Raw genomic sequence first — 20,643 nt, 5'->3', positions numbered from 1 at the left:
AATATATACCACTAACACATACATACAAAAAATAATAATTTAAAACAAATTAATTCTTCAGAAAAGTAGAGTTCAATGGAGATTCCATCCTGAAGGAAATAATCAGGAAACTTCTACAGTTGTATGTGGTGGTACATGTCCTGTATCTTCTCAGATCTGTACACTTTATCATCACAGACTTTTTGGGGATCAATCTTCAGGATGTTGTACATTTGAAGGATGTTAGACGGAAAAAATCTTCTAAGCGCAGTTAAATTCTGTAATAAGCTTCTTAGGGGAATCCATGCATCAAAGGATGCAGGAAAGCCTACAACAAGATTGTGGACATTTTGGGCTTCAAGACGATCAGTGAGGAGTTGGCAGAGGTTGTGTAGATTTCCTGCAATGAGCAACTGATTCCAAGGGGTGCAACTAAGGTTAACATACATGATCGATCTTGAGATGGTGAAAGGGTGGCCATTAACACGGTTCAGCGACCTTAAAATCCAGTACTCGATACCCATGAATTTTTTGATGTTAGTGAGCGAAGCAGAGGACCAGATCATCGAGGCATACATGGGAATTGGAACTAGACATGTTTGTATGTAGTGAATGGTGAAGAAGAATATCTCACTGAAGTTATTTACTGCTGCCCTTGAGGAAGCTTTCAGAAGATTAGACTGGTTGCAGAAAGGAGTCAATGTGAATGGAGAGTACCTAAACCATTTACGATTTGCAGATGACATTGTGATCATAAGCAACGATCCAAAGAGTTAGAGGAAAATCTTAATCAGTTATGCAAAGTTAGTAAGGATTTCGACCTAAAGATGAATATGGCTAAAACAAAAGTAATGATGAGCAAGTATGCCACAGAAAGGGATATAATCATTGAAGGAGCAGTAATTGAAAAGGTGAATTCATATACTTATCTGGGACTTATCTTCTTGCTTATTTAGCTTAACTATTATGCATTAGTGTTTAAATTTACATTACACACCATTGTATCCCCCCAGTTTGTGCAAAAAAGATGAATGAGTGGGGGGAAAAAATAATAATATACATATAAATATCCCAACAGGAAAAATATATATATATTATAAAATATAAAAAAAAAAAGTATTAAAATAGAATGCAAGCAGAGTGAGAATGCTGATTATGAATGAAGTAAATGTGTCTCTCCCACCTCCCCCCACTGTCAGTTAACATATCCTACCCCAGGAACAGGATAGTCAGTTTGACCATCCTACTGGGATCGACTCAACACGGCATTTGCAATCTGAACTGGATGCTCAAACCCGGTTCCCTTTAAAACCCCAACCCTGGGCAGAGAACGGAGGAGATGGGTTTCTGTCTCCTGCCATCCCTACGTCCCCCATACTTTGCCTGGTGGGGCTTGTCCCCACTGACCTCTTTGGGGATGCCTACTCTATCATCCCCATCCTTCTACCTGTTTCCCCCCCCGTCTTCATTCTCTCTCCCCTCTCAACTCTAACTAAACCGACCGAGATCCCCTAACAACGCTGCCAAATTCTAATCAACATCTAAATTCTACCACTTTCTCGTGAATCTCTTTCTTCCTTTCCAAATTCTAGTGTTCAGCCCCGCTTTTTTTATATATATATATATATATATATATATATATATATATAAAAAACACTGAAATCCTCGGAAATTAGGTGGCCAGGCCAGCCAGAGTACTTAAATAATCTACTGGGTGCCTGATCTGCCTCCTCGTGTGGGCAACAGTGGGTCCCAATAGGGGCCCAATGGCTAAATGGTCAGAGAAACAACAGAACATAATACTACTACACAACAAACCACTCTCCACACACTTTTTAAATCTTTGGTCTCTGCAGAGTTCTGTGTCACGCGTACAAAGTATACAATGTGGAGATAGGGAACCCCTGGTGCCACCAGACAACTAAGACACTTTACACTTTACTTATCTGGGACAAGTCATTAGCTGTGGTAATGATAAATGGCTGGAGGTCAAGAGAAGAATAAATTTTGAATATCCCAATTTGTCTGAAACGTAAAATAATGAACCAATGTATACTCCCCACCATGACTTATGAAAGTGAAACTTGGACACTCACCAAAAGAATGGAAAAAAAGCTGAGAACTACACAGCGAAGAACGGAACGAATTATATTAGGAATCAAACTGTTAGATGAGAAAAGAGAAACACATGGATTAGGCAGCAAACTCAAGTAAAGGACATTCTTATCAAAACTAAAGAACTAAAATGGTTTTGGGCAGGACACATAGCTCGAAGACATGATGACAGATGGACTAAGAGAATAACAGAATGATACCCAAGAGGAGCTAGAAGAAAACCTGGAAGACAACAATGGAGATTGACAGATGAAATTCATGAGTTTGTGGGTAGTAAATGGATGGCCATTGCACAAAACAGAAGGAACTGTAAAGTTGCTGGAGAGGCCTTCATCCTGCAGTGGATTGAAAATGGCTGATGATGATGATGTGAGTACGAAGAAGAAGAAGAAGAAAATGAATCAGATTGGATATTTGTGTACAGAGTGTGGGAAAGTCTTATATAACACAGATAATGTTGCTGATGAATTGAATAAGTACTTTGCATTGATCTTTACTGATGAAAGAGTCTTCGTGGTGAAGAGTGCAGTCTAGGGACGTTTAGATAGAAATGCTATTCTGAAGGATGCACAACATGGTTTTGTTAAGGGAACATCATGTTTAACTAATCAATAAGCTATTTTAACACAATTACTTGTGAGTTTGATGTAGGAAGCAATTTTGTCCTAATCCAGTGCCAATAAACCAGTGGTTTTATTAGCACTGGATCAGAACTTTTAGTGAGCTGGCACATCTGTGTCACATTTTTTTCTACAAACTAAGCAATCACATTTAATTTTATGATCAAGAATATTGGCCAGTTGAAAAACAGAAGGATCTGTTCCATTAAATTGCATCAGTGTGGTCCCCTAAGGATCAATTCTTGGACCACTGTTTCTAATTTTCATAAACACAATTTATGAAGGTATAGAGGACATAATGTCAAAATTTGAAGATGATGTAAAGATTAGGAGAGTCATTAATGATCAGTGCCAAGCAGCATTCCTTCAGGATGACTTGAACAGGTGTCAAGAATGGTCAGAAAAGTGGATGCTATGTTTTAATGCTGCAAAATGCAAGGTCTGACACTTGAGGAATAGCAACCCCAAAATAACTTATACAGTTGGTGGAGTGGAATTTAAAAAGAATAGTAGAGGAAGAAAAGAATCTGGAAGTTATGATATAGATGAATATAAAGTTCTCTGAGCAAGGTAAACAGGTGGCCACAAAAGCCCATGGTGTGCTGTCAATTTATCAAACAATAGCCTGTTGAGATAAGGAGGTCATAATATAAGGCAAGACTTGCCTTGGAATACTGTGTCCAGGTATGGAGACCTCATCTAAAAAAAAACATTGAGCTTCCCAAAAGAGTCCATAGATGGGCAACCCACATGGTGAATTTGGCAAAACAATGACAGTATGAGGAAATATTTCGATTATGTGGGCTGCAGAGCTTGGCAACCAGGCACTGTAGAAGGGATATGATTGAGGTTTATAAAGCTCTGAGAGGGATTAGTAAAAATGAATGAAGGGGTATTTTCATTGCTTTAAAGAATTCCAGAACTAGTGGCCATTAATCTTAATCAGTTATGCAGAGTTAGTAAGGATTTTGGACTAAAGATGAATATGGCTAAAACAAAAGTAATGATGAACAAGTATGCCACAGAAAAAGATATAATGATTGAAGGAGCAGTAATTGAAAAGGTGGAGTCATATACCTATCTGGGACAAGTCATTAGCTGTAATAATGATAAATGGCTGGAAGTCAAGAGAAGAATAAATTTTGGATGGATAGCATTCAGGAAATATAGTCACATACTGAGGAGAAATATCCCAATTTGTCTGAAACATAAAATAATGAACCAATGTATGCTCCCCACCATGACTTATGGAAGTGAAACCTGGGCACTCACCAAAAGAATGGAAAAAAAGCTGACAACTACACAGTGAAGAATGGAACGAATTATATTAGGAATCAGACTGTTAGATAAGAAGAAGAGAAACACATGGATTAGGCAGAAAACTCAAGTAAAGGACATTCTTATCAAAACTAAAGAACTAAAATGGTTTTGGGCAGGACACATAGCTCGAAGACATGATGACAGATGGACTAAGAGAATAACAGAATTATACCCAAGTGGTGCTAGAAGAAAACCTGGAAGACAACAATGGAGATGGACAGATGAAATTCATGAGCTTGTGGGTAGTAAATGGATGGCCATTGCACAAAACAGAAGGAACTGTAAAGTTGCTGGAGAGGCCTTCATCCTGCAGTGGATTGAAAATGGCTGATGATGATGATGATGACGAGTATGTGATCTGGGATGTATTCAACCACTTTCTTTATTATTTCCGGCTCTAATAAGTCCAGCCCAAGCGTCTTGCAGTTCGTAATCTCGGCAGCTACAAGAACCAGTTCTTCCGGAGTGAAGGGAGATTCGGTCTGTTGAGTTGAGTATGCTTCATGGCAGATCTGAACTTGGAGCTGGGTGGTTGGGGTGGCCATCTGCTTGAAAATAGAGTCACATCTAAGCGTCTGCAACTTCGGGCACCACCAAGGGACAGCGCCCGGCATAGGGTTCTTCTTCCTAATTGCTGCATTACATTCAGCTTTAATCAGGTTTGAGATTTCGCATTGATGCTGATCATGTCCTATCTGACTTGGGTCTTCCAGTTGAAGTCTGCTTGCATGGGCCACCAGTGCTTCATGGAATAGCATCCAGTCTACTTTATTAATAGCATATCCATGCACGAGCTATCTTTGAATTGGAGTGTGCAAAATGGAAAGTCTCGTCTTAAAGGTAATCGCACTGTGGTCAGAGATTGTGGACACCTCTCAAACTTTCCAATCAAATAGGTAGCCAGCTAGGAATCTTTTTTTTTTTTTTTTTTTTTTTTGATTTGGTAGTTGTTGGCGCATCGGCTTCTGTAGCCATATTGCACCTCCCAAGGTTTTTGCAGTACTTTGATCCAAGCCCGAAGCGGGAATCGAACCCGCGACCTTTGGGTTGCCGGGCAGGTACTTTACCCACTCGGCTAGCCCGGTCGGCCACTAGGAATCTAGTGTCAATTGTAACATCAGTGGTGGCCTCCCACCTTGAGAAAGTTGCAGGGTTATTTGGCAAATTGATGACGGTATGGTTTGAGTTGGCCAAAAATTTCTCCGTATATCGGCCGTTATGAGTCCCACAACGATCATCTGTGTCGCTGTGCCATAACTGTGAGCAGCAGTTTAGGTCAGCACAAATTACAATCTTCTGGTTTAGGAGTTCCAGCTGGGCTGTTTGGCGGTATCTAGTCGCTGGCGTAATGTCGTCTCCTGGTCTGCAGTAAAGTGAAATGGCATAGAGCTCAGAGGTGATCTTCCTCATAACAGTGACGTTCGAGTTTCACACTACAATGGCAGCCTGGGGGGGGTCACCTTTTTGTATTATTTTATATGCAAGGGGGTATCCCCTTACCTTATTGTTATGGGTATAGGGTTCTTGCAATATTATCACGTCACAATTCTCCTCGTCCACTTTTATTCTTAACTGTTCCATGACAGCTTGAGCCCTCTGCGCATTTACTTGGAAAAATTTTAACTCTTTGTTGTCGAACTTTTTAGGCAGTGTCCCCATAATCAGTTCTGGTTTGGTGTATACTCTTAAATTTCAGTTGGTGCAGATAGGCACTGCAGACTTATTCAGGCAGGAGTTGAAGTTGTGCCCTTGTTCGGCACAATGGCCACAAGTAGAAATGGCCTGAGCGCATGTGTGCATAGTGTGGCCAAAATGGCAACACTTAAAACATTTGGTGACTGCCACATTCTCTCTGAAGCGGTGGCTTCCCCACTGTTTGTATATCCTATTTTCATTGCTAATTATGAGGCATGCTGAGGGGCCAAGCTCTACAATCCAATTTATGGCATTTCCACTTGTAGTTTTCGTCTTATGTTTTGGAAAGACTAGTGTTTCTGCTTCACGGTTTGGGAAATGGTTCTGCAAATTCCTGTAGAAAAGCTCTTCCTTGAATTTGTCTGGTGTGAGTTTTCTATCGACATCATAAATGAAGATTGAGGGTCCTCTCTTTCTGGGTGTCTCAGCTACTATTCCTAGTGATTTGATTCTTGTATTAGTCAGTGTGTGGGCTGCGTCCTCCTTGGGATCTGTTTCGATTATTACAACAGTATTTCTGGTTTTCCTAATTGATTTGATTTTGGTTGTTTTATGGTCTCCACTGAAGTTGATTTTAACTGCAGTCTTAATTTCTTCACTCATCTTTGTAGCATCCTCTGTGGCAGGCTTCAGGACCACAAGGTTGGATTTTGGAAGGAGCACCTTTGTCTTCTGCAGTGGTTGTTTTGAGGTGGATGTGGAGTTTTCTGCTGGATTCCTCAGTGCATCAGCATAGGTAGGGGTTACCTGTAGCATTTGGCTTCCCTTACCATCAAGATATGCTTCTAATCTTGCTGCATTTTTCTCTGCCTCAAGGTGTACATTCAATAAGACTGTCTCCAGTTTAGTCCAGAGGCCTACTATCTCTCCACACAGCGCAGTGGTGATTTGGCTGCTGGACTTATGTTTTCTAGTTGGATCCGAAGGGTCATGACTTGTTGAAGCACTGGGCCATCCAGGAGGGTTGGGTCAGTATTTCCCATTGGCTCTGTTGTCTTCTTTATTTCATAACTTGCCTCTACTTGAAGGTCTGGGTTGCTTTGGGTATCTTTTGGTTTGCTTTGCAACCATGTTTCTCTTTCCAACTTGGTACCCTCTCCTTGGTTGTTAACAGCTTCAGCATGGCTTCGTCTATCCAGCTGGCTGAAATACACATGGCTGTCACTGAAGTGCTGCCTTCTACTATGCTGCATAGTGTTTTCGCTCCTGCATAGTGTTTTCCCTGTGCACACAACAAAATGCTCACTTCAGTGTCATTTCCTATCTTAATTTTTACTGAAGTAATTTTATTTCCCTCAGCCAACTCCATATCACTCCGAACAATTTTCTTAACTTTACTTAATTCCTCATCTGAATCATTCTCAGGAGTATTGATCTTAACTTTTCTCCTATTGCTTCTTTTTAAAGCAGAAGACCTACTGCACAATGAACACACTGATCCAACTGAACTTTCTTTCCCACTATAGAATTTCCACCTTTGATGGCATGTTTTGATGGGATCATCTTCAGACGATCTGCATGATGTCAAAAGTGTAGTACCATCATCATCCCTATCATTCTTGCTATCCAATTCTGTCAACATGACAGTGTTACCCTAGAGAACCTCCTCCCATTCCATAATTTTCTCACCCATACCTCCAGAGACTGAAGCCTCAGAAGATTCTCTGCTTACACCCTTTGACAATTTTCCTTGTAATATAATTTGATCCTGAAATTCTAGCTTACACGTAGAATTCCAATTCTTCCTCAATTTACATGTGAAATTTGCCGACTTAGTGGTCTCTCTACTGACATTAGACTCCTTTTTTTTTAAATCCATAAAATCAGCAATATCCTCCAGTTCCACACCACAAATTTCATCATATGTGAGACCACCCCTGTGTGAATCTGATTCCATTTGACAGTTTTTTTTTTTTTTTAAATATATAACAATGGTTGTATATGCCTTTACTAATTAATCTCAAAGTCTTTAAAAATCTACATCTTTTTCGATAATAGTAGTAATAGTAATGGAGGCATGTGATGCAAGAAAGCAAGTGTATGAACTTAGTTTTTGTTTATGAACTTTTTGTAGCATCAGCCAAAAAATAAAAATAATAAACCAATTTCACACATCCATGCCCTTTAAAAGTTTGTCCAGTCCCTCCTTGAATTTATTTAAGCTATCAACTTCCACAACAACAGATGGAACTTTGTTCCAGCAATTAACCACCCACTGGCTAAAGGCAAATTTCCATACATCTATTCTGCAACTGTCTCTCCTCACTGAATTTATGCCCCCTTAGGTTCGTAATCTGAGCAAGTGGAAGAATCCCATCAGAAACCCATTCAAGGCCTTATACACCTCAGTCAGATCACCTGGCAGGTGCCTAGTCTCCAGCCGCTGCAATTTACAGAACTTAAGCCTCTCTTGGTAAGAGGATCCCTTCATTCCCCTCACCAATCTTGCCCTTCTCTGTACACTCTCATGCAAATCTACATCCTTCCTAAAATGAGGCCTCCAGATCTGTACGCAGTACTCAAGGTGTGATCTGGCCATTGCCTTATACAAAGGGATAATAAACTCCTTTAAGGTGATATTTTGTCCCAAAATTGGATATAACTAATCAGTGTAACAAACCCCTCCACGTAATTAAAGTCCCCTGCAACCATAACTTGCAGAATTTAAATAGAAGCTCTTAAAACTTTCAAATACCAGCGCTATGCTAAAGCATAGGCAACTGGAATTGACAGTTAGAACAAAGAATGCTCTAACTGCCAAAACACACTTATCGTAAATTTAGCATAAATATTACCTTTCCTTGATTATAGATAGACAAACCTGATGAACTTTATCGCACTATATCCGAGTTTCACAAAAGAATTTAAAATAAACAGCTTAAAACCATATTTATAAATGCATTTAACAAGAGCACATATAATGATAATCGTCACAGCTATGTTGATATAGTAGTGATCTCAAGCAATCAAAAATGTGCATGGGAGGAAAACATATCTAAATAATATTTGAATAAAATAAAAGTAATGCCAAAAGGAGAGATAATTTAGACCAGTGCCTGAGCCAAACACCATGGCCAAAATATATGAAATATCACCAATATGATGCTGTAATCCTACCACAAAAAAAAAAAAGAATAAAAAATGAAAATTAATAAGAAGAAATCCAGTGGATAAAGTTACAGTGTTCAGTATTTACGTACAAATGTTCTGCAAATTGCATTCATAAGTATGTGTTTTCCACCGTAAAATACAGTAGAAACTAGGTGTGTTATGTACAAAATATACACACTCAAAAAAAGGAGATAGGGGAAAGGAATTAACTGGAAAAAAAAATAGCCAATTAAGGAATATAAAAATTATTTTATTCAAGAATGTGTAGAGGCCAAATATACAGTAACTGGAAATAATAAGATGCAAGCTAATTGAGAATTTAATTAAGACAAATCTGATCATGAAATAGTTTTTTGAGATTGATAATATTGAGTGCCTTATGAAAATGATATTGTAGGTAAGATAAGGGAAATAAGTTAAATCAGTTTAAGATAGAATTTTTTAATGTTATTAATCGCAATATTAAAATCGCTACATATAGTAAGCAATTTTTAGACACTGAGAAAGAATAATATTAGAGTGAACGTTTTAGAAATATTTGATAGCCAGTGATAGGCTATCAAATATTTCTAATCTCCAATAATTCCATATTCCCCATATTCAAATTCTGCATCCCTTATGTCTGAGGAGTCCTCATGTCTCCGATATCTCTAAAATATCCACATTTGTTGACTTAGCCAGTACTTCAAATTTATTTACTATGCTCCTAGCATTAGTGTACAAGCGAGTATATATGCACCTGTTTTCACTCTTAGTAACCCTGGTACAGGCCATGTATTTGCCTATGTATATAAAAGCTTTTCATTAAAAAACCATATGAAAAGCTTTGCTGAAGTCAAGGTTGTTTCTTGTACGCAACTGTCAAGCAAGATTTTCCCTTCACACAAACTTATGCTGTGATCCATTAAAGATACCATTCATATCAAAATGATCAAGTATTGTATTCTTAATCTGAGACTTCATCACTTACCTAGCACTGAAGTCAAACTCTCGGGCATATAGTTGCCCATCACATTGTTTGCATCTCCTTTGTGAATTGGGAGCTATTAGCACTACTCTAATCCATTTGGATCACCCTGGAGTCTAATGATATTGTCATTTACATCCCATTCAGGATGTTAGTGATGATCTCATTAACATCTTCAATCGGATGATGCACTCATATGCAACCATTTTTAGTAAAATCGGATGTAGTAGTAGTGGCATGTGATGCAAGAAAGCAAGTGTATGAGCTTATGCAGCATCAGCCAAAAAAAAAAAAAAAAATCACACCATTTCCTCCAAATGCCTGCCCAGTTCCTCCTTAAATTTATTCAACCTATCAACTTCCACAAAGACAGATGGAAGTTTGTTCCAGCCATTAACCACCCACTGGCTAAAGGCAAATTTCCGCACATCTATTCTACATCTCTCTTTTTTAATTTGAATTTATGTCCCCTTAGGTTCATAATCTGAACAAGTGGAAGGATCCCATCAAAATTCAGCATGCTCAACCCATTCAAGGCCTTATATACCTCAATCAGATCACCGCGCAGGTGCCTAGTCTCCAGCCACTGCAATTTGCAGAACTTAAGCCTCTCTTGGTAAGAGGATCCCTTCATTCCCCTCACAATTCTTGTTGCTCTTCTCTGTACACGCTCAAGTAAATCTACATCCTTCCTAAAATGAGGCCTCCAGACCTGTACGCAGTACTCAAGGCGTGGCCTGACCATTGCCTTATACAAAGGGATAATCACCTCCTTTTCCCTGCTAGCAAAATTCCTATATATCATTGACAAAACCCCATGACCTGCCCTGGCAGCCTGTCTGCATTGCTCAGAAAACTTCATATCTGACTGCACAATTACCCCCAGGTCTTTTTCATTTTCTACCACCTTAAGTGTAGTACCACACAGTTTGTACGTTTCTCTGAGGTTATTTCTACCCATATGCAGTACTTTGCATTTGTCAAGGTTAAACTTCAGTTGCCACTTCTTAGCCCATCTGCCCAAATTATCTAGATCCTGTTGCAGTAGAATACTGCCATTACTGTCATTAACAACCCTGCCAACCTTTGTATCATCTGCAAACTTCGACATTAAGCCTGATATACCTTCATCAATATCATTGATAAATATAAAAAACAACAGTGGACCTAACACCGAACCCTGTGGGACTCCACTAATAACATTAGTCCACGAAGAGCAGCACCCATTGATTACCACCCTCTGTCTTCTCCCACTTAACCATCGTTTTATCCATTGTAGCAACTTACCCTTAATACCATTCTGCTCCAATTTGTACAATAGTCTTCCATGCGCATCAGTGTCAAAAGCGTTAGGGGTAGAATTTTTTTCAGCCTGGACTGTACTTGTTAACAGGAGAGATTGCTTCTACAGGGATGGGATACACTTAAATAGAAAGGGTGCAAGAATATTTGCTGATGCTATCGAGGCAGTGTTAGGTGGGTCGGAAAACTGCTAGCTTGGGGGGAGACAAAGACTAATGGATTAACAGTAGCCACTGGCAGAGGTGAAAGAGATTCTTGCACTGCTTCTATTGGAATGAGCAGAAGCCTGAAAAACAAGATGCAGGATATTTCAGAGACTGCTGGAAGTCATTGCGGTACAAGTAAACACATGGGTTGTGTTAGGGTAGCTAAGAATAGAAACAGGTGCATGTATACTTGCGTGTACACTAATGCTAGGAGTTTAGTAAATAAATTTGATGAATTTGAGGTATTACTCAAAACATCAAAGACAGATATTGTTGGGATATCAGAGACGTGGTGTCACACAGATATAAGGAATGCAGAACTGGAATTTGGGGAGTACAACGTCTACAGAAAGGATAGACAGGATAGGAAGGGAGGAGGGGTTATGCTATTAGTTAAAAAACACATAAAATCCAAGGAAGTGAAGCCAGTTGACATCGCTGGACAGTGCAGTGTTGAGTCAGTTTGGTGTGACATAAGCATAGGTAAATCAAAATTGAGAGTAGGAGTGTGCTATAGGCCTAATGACTCTGATGAGTATAATAAGACACTGTACAGGGAAATAGAATGGGCCAGTAAATCAGAGAGTCTTATAATGGGGGATATTAATTTCCCAGATATTGACTGGAATTTGTGGGTTGGTCACTCACACACTAGCAAGGCTTTTGTGGATTTATTGGATGATTGTTTTCTACACCAGCATGTTCGTGAGGCAACAAGAGGGAGCAATACTCTTGATCTGATTATCAGTAGTGATTCTTCATGCATTAGGAATCTGCAGATAAATGAACCACTGGGTGGCAGTGATCACAGTGTGCTGAAGTGGGATTTACTCAAGGAGGTAACTACCATCAGAGGTAAAGGGAAGGGTTTTTGCTTTCGTAAAGGCAACTATGATGGTCTGAGACAGTATTTAAATTCTATACAGTGGGACCAACTGATGATGTTACCAACAGCAAAATCAAAATGTGAAGCATTCAACGAACTAATCTTGGAAGCTACCAGGCTTTACATACCAACCAAGAAATATTGTTCAAGGTTCAGGCCTAAATGGTTGTCAGATGAACTAATGAGACATATGGCAAAGAAGAAAAATGCATGGGATACATACAAATTAATGGGTGACGTGGAAGCCTATGATAGATATAAGTTGGTCTGTAACCAAGTCACAAAGGAGATTAGGCAGGCAAAGGCAGATTATGAGAAATCCTTGGCAAAGGATGCAAAGAAAAACAGAAAAGAGTTCTTTACCTATTTAAACTCAAGAAGGAAAGGGATGAATCAGATTGGTCCACTGGATGTTGATGGTTCAACAGTTGAGGATCCAGCTCAGGTGGCTAACAATCTAAACGAGTATTTTGCATCTACATTCACACATGAGGAGTTATTCAGGAAGGGGAATGTCATAGGTGAAATAAACATTGGCAGTGAGCTAGATGATTTTCTAATAACTGAGAGGAAAGTGGAGGAGAAATTGTTGAGGATAAACATAAAAAAGGCACCCGGGGTGGATGGGATCTATCCAGTTATATTAAAGGAGGCAGCAAAGGAAGTAAGCAAACCCCTAGCCATAATTATGAGAGCTTCTTTGGACTCAGGGGAGGTACCCATGGACTGGAGATGTGCAAATGTAACCCCAATTCACAAAGGAGGATCAAAGGCTAACACAAGTAATTATAGACCTGTTAGTTTAACTTCGGTTCCAGGAAAATTAATGGAGGCACTGGTTTAAGAAGCACTGCAGGATCATCTGGACAAGAATTCAGTTATAGCTCAGACACAGCATGGGTTTGTTAAGGGCAGGTCTTGTCTGACCAATTTGATTGGATACTATGATGTAGTCACAAAAGAACTGGATGCAGGGAATAACTTTGATATTATATATTTGGATCTTAGAAAGGCTTTTTATACTGTTGCGCATGGAAGACTGCTGCACAAATTGGAGAAGTGTGGCATTCGAGGCAAATTGCTGCTATGGATAAAGGGATGGTTGAGTGGCAGAAGACAGAGAGTGGTAATCAATGGACACTGCTCAACGTGGACTAATGTTATTAGTGGAGTTCCTCAGGGTTCAGTGTTGGGTCCATTGTTGTTTTCTGTATTTATAAATGATATTGATGATGGTGTATCAGGCTTAATGTCCAAGTTTGCAGACGATACAAAGGTTGGCAGGGTTGTTAAGGACACTACTGATACTATGCTGCTGCAACAGGATCTGGAAAGGTTGAGCAGATGGGCTGAGAGGTGGCAAATGAAGTTTAACATTGACAAATGTAAAGTACTACATATGGGAAACAGTAACCCCAGATCAACGTATCAACTCTGTGGTACTACGCTGACAGTGGTAGAGAATGAAAAGGACCTGGGGGTAATTGTGCAGGCAGATATGAAGTTCTCTGAGCAGTGCAGACGAGCTGCAAGGGTAGCTCATGGTGTCTTGTCAATGATATACAGGAATTTTTCTAGCAGGGACAGGGATGTGATTATTCCCTTGTATAAGGCATTGGTCAGGCCACACCTTGAGTACTGTATACAGGTCTGGAGGCCTCATTTCAAGAAGGATGTAGAGCTGCTGGAACGAGTACAGAGAAGGGCAACAAGATTAGTGAATGGAACAAAGGGTTGCTCTTCCAAAGAAAGGCTTAAGGTTTTGCAAATTACAGAGCCTGGAGACTAGGCATCGGCGAGGTGATCTGATAGAGGTGTATAAGGCTTTGAATGGCTTGAGCATGCTCAATGCCGATGGGATTCTTCCTCTTGCTCAGAATAATCACCTGAGAGGGCATAAATTCAAATTGAGGAAGGACGGATGTCGGATAGATGTGCGGAAATTCGCCTTTAGCCAGCGGGCAGTTGGTTTGTGGAATAGACTTCCATCGCTTGTTGTTGAAGTTGATAGCCTAAACAAATTTAAGGCTCAGCTGGACAGGTATTTCGAACGAATTGAGGGGTGAAATGGGAGTAGTGGTTGTTTTTTTTTTTTTTTTTTTGGCTGATGCTGAATAAGCTTGCTTTCTTGCATCATATGCCTCTACTAATGCTAATGCTAACTTCAGTTGCCACTTCTTAGCCCATCTGCCTAAATTATCTAGATCCTGTTGCAGTAGCACACTGCCATTACTGTCACTAACAACCCTGCCAACCTTTGTATCATTTGCAAACTTTGACATTAAGCCTGATATACCTTCATCAATATCATTGATAAATATAGAAAACAACAGTGGACCTAACACCGAACCCTGTGGGACTCCACTAATAACATTAGTCCAAGAAGAGCAGCACCCATTGATTACCACCCTCTGTCTTCTCCCACTTAACCATCCTTTTATCCATTGTAGCAACTTACCCTTAATACCATTCTGCTCAAATTTGTACAATAGTCTTCCATGTGCAACAGTGTCAAAAGCTTTCCTGAAATCCAAATATATGATATCAAAATTATTTTTTGCATCCAGTTCCTTTGTAACCACATCATAATATCTTATAAAATTTGTCAGACAAGACTTTCCCTTAACAAACCCATGCTGTGTCTGAATTATTGCTGCAGTCTTGTCTAGATGATCCTGCAATGCATCTTTAACCAGCGACTCCATTATTTTACCCGGAACAGAAGTTAAACTAACTGGTCTGTAATTACTCGTGTCACCCTTCGATCCCCCTTTGTGAATTGGGGATACATTTGCACATCTCCAGTCCGTGGGAACCTCCCCTGAGTCCAAGGATGCTCTCATAATTATGGCTAAGGGTTTGCTTAGTTGCTTTGCCGCCCCCTTTAATATAACTGGATAGATCCCATCCACCCCAGGTGCTTTTCTTACGTTTAACTTCAACAATTTCTCTTCTACTTTGCTCTCAGTTATTACAAGATCATTAAGCACCCTGCTACAATTTGATAACCTTCTGCCATTTTCAAACCTTAATAACTCCTCATGCGTGAATGTAGATGCAAAATAGTCATTCAGTTTGTTTGCTATCTGAGAAGGATCATCAATAGTCGAACCATCGATGTCAAGTGGACCAATCAGATTCATCCCCTTCCTTTTAGAGTTTATATAAGTAAAGAAATCTTTGCTGTTTTTCTTAGCATCTTTTGCCAAGGATTTCTCGTAATCTGCCTTCGCCTGCCGAACCTCCTTTGTGACCTGATTACAGATTAACTTATATCTGCCATAGGCTTCTGAGTCGCTTGATAATTTATATGCATCCCATGCATTTTTCTTCTCTGTTACGAGTCTCATTAGTTCATTTGACAACCATTTAGGCCTAAACCTTGAACAATATTTCTTAATAGGTATGAAACTTTTAGTAGCTTCCACGATTAATTCCTTGAATGCTTCCCACTTAGAATTTACTGTTGGTAACATCATCAGTTGATCCCACTGTACAGAATTTAAAAACTGTCGAAGACCAGTGTACTCGCCTTTACGGAAGCAAAAACCCTTTCCTTTACCCCTGATGGTAATTAAATCTTTAAGTAAATCCCACGTCAGTACATTGTGATCACTGCCACCTAGTGGTTCTTTTATCTGCAAATTCCTAATACATGAATGATCACTGCTGATAACCAGATCAAGAGTATTACTTTCTCTGGTTGCCTCTCGAACATGCTGCTGCAGAAAACAATCATCCAATAAATCCACAAAAGTCTGACTAGTGTGTGAGTGCCCAACCCATAAGTTCCAGTCAATATCTGGGAAGTTAAAATCCCCCATTATAAGACATTCTGATTTACTAGCCCACTCTATTTCTCTGTACAATTGTTCATTGTACTCATTCGAGTCATTAGGCCTATAACACACTCCTACTCTAATTTTTGCTTTCGCAGTGCTTATGTCACACCAAACTGACTCAACAGTGCACTGTTCATCTATATCAACTGGATGCACTTCTTTTGATTTTATGTTTTTCTTTATTAACAGCATAACACCTCCTCCCTTCTTATCCTGTCTATCCTTTCTGTACACATTGTACTCCCCAAATTCCAGTTCGGCATTCCTTATATCTGTGTGACACCACGTCTCTGATATCCCAACAATATCCGCCTTTGATGTCTTGACCAACACTTCAAATTCATCAAATTTATTTACTATACTTCTAGCATTGGTATACATGCACCTATTCCTATTCCCAGCCACTCTAACACATCCCATATACCCACCTGTTTCACGATGACTGACATCCGTCCCTGAAACCCCCAACACCCCTCACTCCAGGTCGCTACTTATTCTAATAGAAGTTGTGCAAGAATCACCTTCACCTCTGCCTACAGCTACTGTTAAACTATTAGTCCTTGTATCCCCCCCAAGCTATCAGTTTTCCGACCCACCTAACACTGCCTCGATAGCATCAGCAAATATTCTTGCACCCTTTCTATTTAAGTGTATCTCATCCCTGTAGAAGCAATCTCTCCTGTTAACAAGTACAGTCCAGGCTGAAAAAAATTCTACCCCTTGAGCCTTGCACAATCTTTCCTGGGCCGAATTGATCGACAAGGCTCTCATCATATACTCCCTCCTATCGTGTCTGGGCAGAATTGCAGACACTTTCAAATTTAACCCTAATTCACGGCTTTTTTTCATCAGTGACCTGTACTTGTTAAGTAATTCTGCCGGTCTCCTACTCTTAATATCATTAGTGCCAACGTGTACAACTATATCACCTTTTGTGCCCTTAAAAGATGATATCTGCTCTACAACATCATCAACCTTTGCCCCTGGCAGACATACCCTGGTCCTGTTCCATCTATCCTTTCTACAAAGGATGTTTCCCGTTTCCCTGACAATAGAGTCACCAACAACTACTAGTTCCTTTGGGACCAGCGCAATCTGCCTTGGGGGTTGCTGCTGTGTTGCGTGATGACCAAGTGCAAGCTCTGGTGTTGATGTGGGCAGCTGAGAGCCTGATGGGCCCCTCAATTTAGATCTTTTGAGGGCATCCACCCTGTCCTTCAAACTCTCATATAGGCCCATAACAAAGCTGAGTTGTCGCCTGATTTCCTTACACTCCTTACATCCCGCACACACAAAGACATTCCCCATGGCAATATCATGTTCCGTTCCAGATAGTTCGGCAAACATTTCACAAGTTGCACATTTTTTAAGGCTGTGATGCGTTGGAGAATCGCTCCCCTCAGTTCTCCCCCGAGTCACAGCACTCCTGCCACTTTGAGCCTGTTGCTTTGCTGCTCTAGTTTGAGGCATGATATTTTAAATTAATAAGATCAATAAATTAAATTAAATTAAATGTCAATACTACGCTATCTAATAGAAACAGTGAAGCGTATTACTGTTTCTATAATTATACGTTAGAGGTACCTAACTACCTCAATTAAAAATTTGAATTCCCTATCACTATATACAAAAACAATGCCTGCAATATTCGAATGAAATAACGGTTTTATAAAGTATTACGTATATCTACAAAAACTGTTTATACAAATTAAAATAAAAATAACCAGCGTAATTAGAACTATAAGACAACGTATTAAGTACAATATAAAATAACAATTATGTAAATAATAAGCAAAAACTTATCGTGTTTTTCAGAGCCTGTAACTCGCAACTGTATTTTCTAAAGCGAGTCAGCCTCCTCCTAATGTTTATCCATTAGGAGGAGAGGATTTCTTCCCTCTTACGAGTCTCATTAGTTCATTAGATAACCATTTAGGCCTAAACGTTGAACAATATTTCTTAATAGGTATGAAACTTTTAGTAGCATCCAAGATTAATTCCTTGAATGCTTCCCACTTAGAATTTACTGTTGGTAACATCGTTAGTTGATCCCATTGTACAGAATTTAAAAACTGTCAGAGACCACTGTCATATACTTTGATTTCAGGAAAGCTTTTGATTCTGTTGCGCATGGAGGACTACTGTACAAATTGGAGCAGAATGGTATTAAGAATAAGTTGCTACAATGGATAAAAGGATGGTTGAGTGGAAGAAGAGAGAGAGGGTGGTAATCAATGGGTGCTGCTATTCGTGTACTAATGTTATTAGTGGAGTCCCACAAGGTTCGGTGTTGGGTCCACAGTTGTTTTGTATATTTATCAATGATATTGATGAAGGTATATCAGGCTTAGTGTCGAAGTTTGCAGATGATACAAAGGGTGGCAGGTTGTTAATGACAGTAATGGCAGTGTGCTACTGCAACAGGATCTAGAAAAGTTGGGAAGATAGGCTGAGAAGTGGCAACTGAAGTTTAACATTGACAAATGCAAAGTACTGCATATGGGTAGAAGTAACCCCAGAGGAATGTACCAATTGTGTGGTATTACACTTAGGGTGGTAGAAAATGAAGATGACATGTGCAGTCAGATATGAAGTTTTCTGAGCAATGCAGACAGGCTGCGAGAGCAGGTCATGGGGTTTTGTCAATGATATACAGGAATTTTGCTAGCAGGGAAAAGGAAGTGATTGTCCATCTGTATAAGGCAATGGTCAGGCCACCTCTTAAGTACTGCATACAGGTCTGGAGGCCTCATTTTAGGAAGGATGTAGATTTGCTTGAGCGTGTACAGAAAAGAGCAATAGGATTGGTGAGGGGAATGAAGGGATCCTCTCACCAAGAGAGACTTAAGTACTGCAAATTTCAGCAGCTGGAGGCTACATACATGTGAGGTGATCTGATTGAGGTGTATAAAGACTTGAATGGATTGAGCAAACAAAATGAAAGATCTTATAAGCTCAGTTACATCACTTTTTTTTTCTACATAAAAAAGCTGTACATGATGAAGGTAAGGTTCGGCAACTCTGCAAATTTATCCTTTAAAAAATGAAATATGTGAATTGACAAACTTTATATAATTTAAATAGCTTTCAGAATGAATATTTTTTCTTCTATACTTATAGGTGATGGTTTTATTATGACTTTTTTAAAATTGATATTTTGATAGCTTCTAAGAAGAAGAGAGAGAAAAATTCACCAAGAAGAATTACAAAAGCAAGAGGGAAAAATGGTAATTATTAAAAAAATATTAAGCAATAGTATTGCAGATAAAAAAAAAAAATCAAATATTAGGTGTGGTAATGAAGTTCTCAGACAGGAAAAATAAAAAGAACACAAAGTGAAGGAGTTCAAAAATGCTTATTCTTTTTTCAAAAGTGTTTATTTCTTGTTTAAAAAATGTTTATTTTTATTCAAAGTAATCACCACTTGATTGAATGCACTTATTACACCGTTCTAAAAGTTTTTGAAGGGTCAACAAAGGTGCTCAAAGAAGTTATGTTCATTTCAGTGGTTATGTTTTTCTTTTTGTTTTCAACATCCTAAAATATATTTCCTTTGAAGGCAGTTTCACCTTGGGAAAGAGGAAGAATTCTGCTAGTGCTAGATCAGGAGAGTAGAGTGGATGACTGATCTGTACAATGTCATGTTCTGTTAGAAACGTCTTCACAACAAGGGCAAAATGGGTGGTGGCATCGTTGTGAAACAAGAACCAGCTGCCTTTCTCTTGAAATTGTGGCTTAACCAGGAAATGCACTTCAGTAGTCTTCACAAGTGCTTTGAAGCACCTGTACATAGAACACAACGTTAGCTCTCTCTCTCTCTCTCTCTCTCTCTCTCTCTCTCTCCCCCCACCTCCTTTTGATACAAATTCCTTGTGAATCACATTGTTTGTCAAAAAACATGATCAGCTTCTTGATCCTGGACTTCTGTGAATGAAATGTTTGGGCCTTGGTGATGATTTTGAAGTCCACCATGTGCTCTGATGCTTCATCTGTGGATCATACTGAAAAACCCAACCCTCATCTCTAGTGACAATAGAGTCAAGGAAATTAGGACTGTCTTCACAAGTTCGGATGAAGCCTTTGTATGATGACACTCTTTCTTGCTTCTGCTCATCAGTGAGGCTGTGTGGCAGAAATTTTGCACAGACTTTCCTTTTTACCTAAATCTTCATGCAGAATTTGATGAATCCAGCTTGTCAGCCATTCTGAGGGTCAAACGACAATTTCTTGGCACAGTTTCCTGAACTTTTGCAACTCTGTCCTCATTTCGAGAGGTTGACAGATACCCACTTCTTGGGTCATCATGAACTGAATTTGCTTATACCATTCAAACACACTGGTACCACTTAATGTTTCATACATTTCTGTTGCACATTTTTCCAGTTTAAAGCAAAATTTGATATTTGTTTATTGCTCCATTGTAAAATCATGACATGGAACATAAATGTTTCTAATGAAACTGGTTGTTATTTGCAACCCTCAGCCTACTTGACAATCTCTGTACCATCATCTGTTGGAGGAAGTTTGAATTACAACATACCACTTCTCTTTATTATCACCTAATTGAATATGACCACAACAGTACCAGTCCAGGAACTTT

General features: G+C 39.4%; 1 protein-coding gene across 1 annotated transcript in view; it reads left to right on the top strand.

Annotated features, from left to right (window-relative positions):
* LOC150080505 (ataxin-7-like protein 3) overlaps positions 1 to 20,643 on the top strand; it is a 126,003-nt gene that overhangs the window by 49,539 nt on the left and 55,821 nt on the right. Inside the window, exon 5 of the mRNA XM_090380716.1 lies at positions 19,208 to 19,270. Within this exon, the coding sequence (XP_090236842.1) occupies positions 19,208 to 19,270 (63 nt within the window). The remainder of the gene's footprint in view (positions 1 to 19,207; positions 19,271 to 20,643) is intronic.

Source organism: Mastigoproctus giganteus, chromosome 9 (genome assembly GCF_048544385.1).
Source record: "Mastigoproctus giganteus isolate SK-2022 chromosome 9, ASM4854438v1, whole genome shotgun sequence".
Classification (NCBI taxonomy): Eukaryota; Metazoa; Arthropoda; class Arachnida; order Uropygi; family Thelyphonidae; genus Mastigoproctus; species Mastigoproctus giganteus.
Note: the sequence above shows the minus strand (reverse complement) of the source record. Positions and strands in the feature narration are given on the sequence as shown.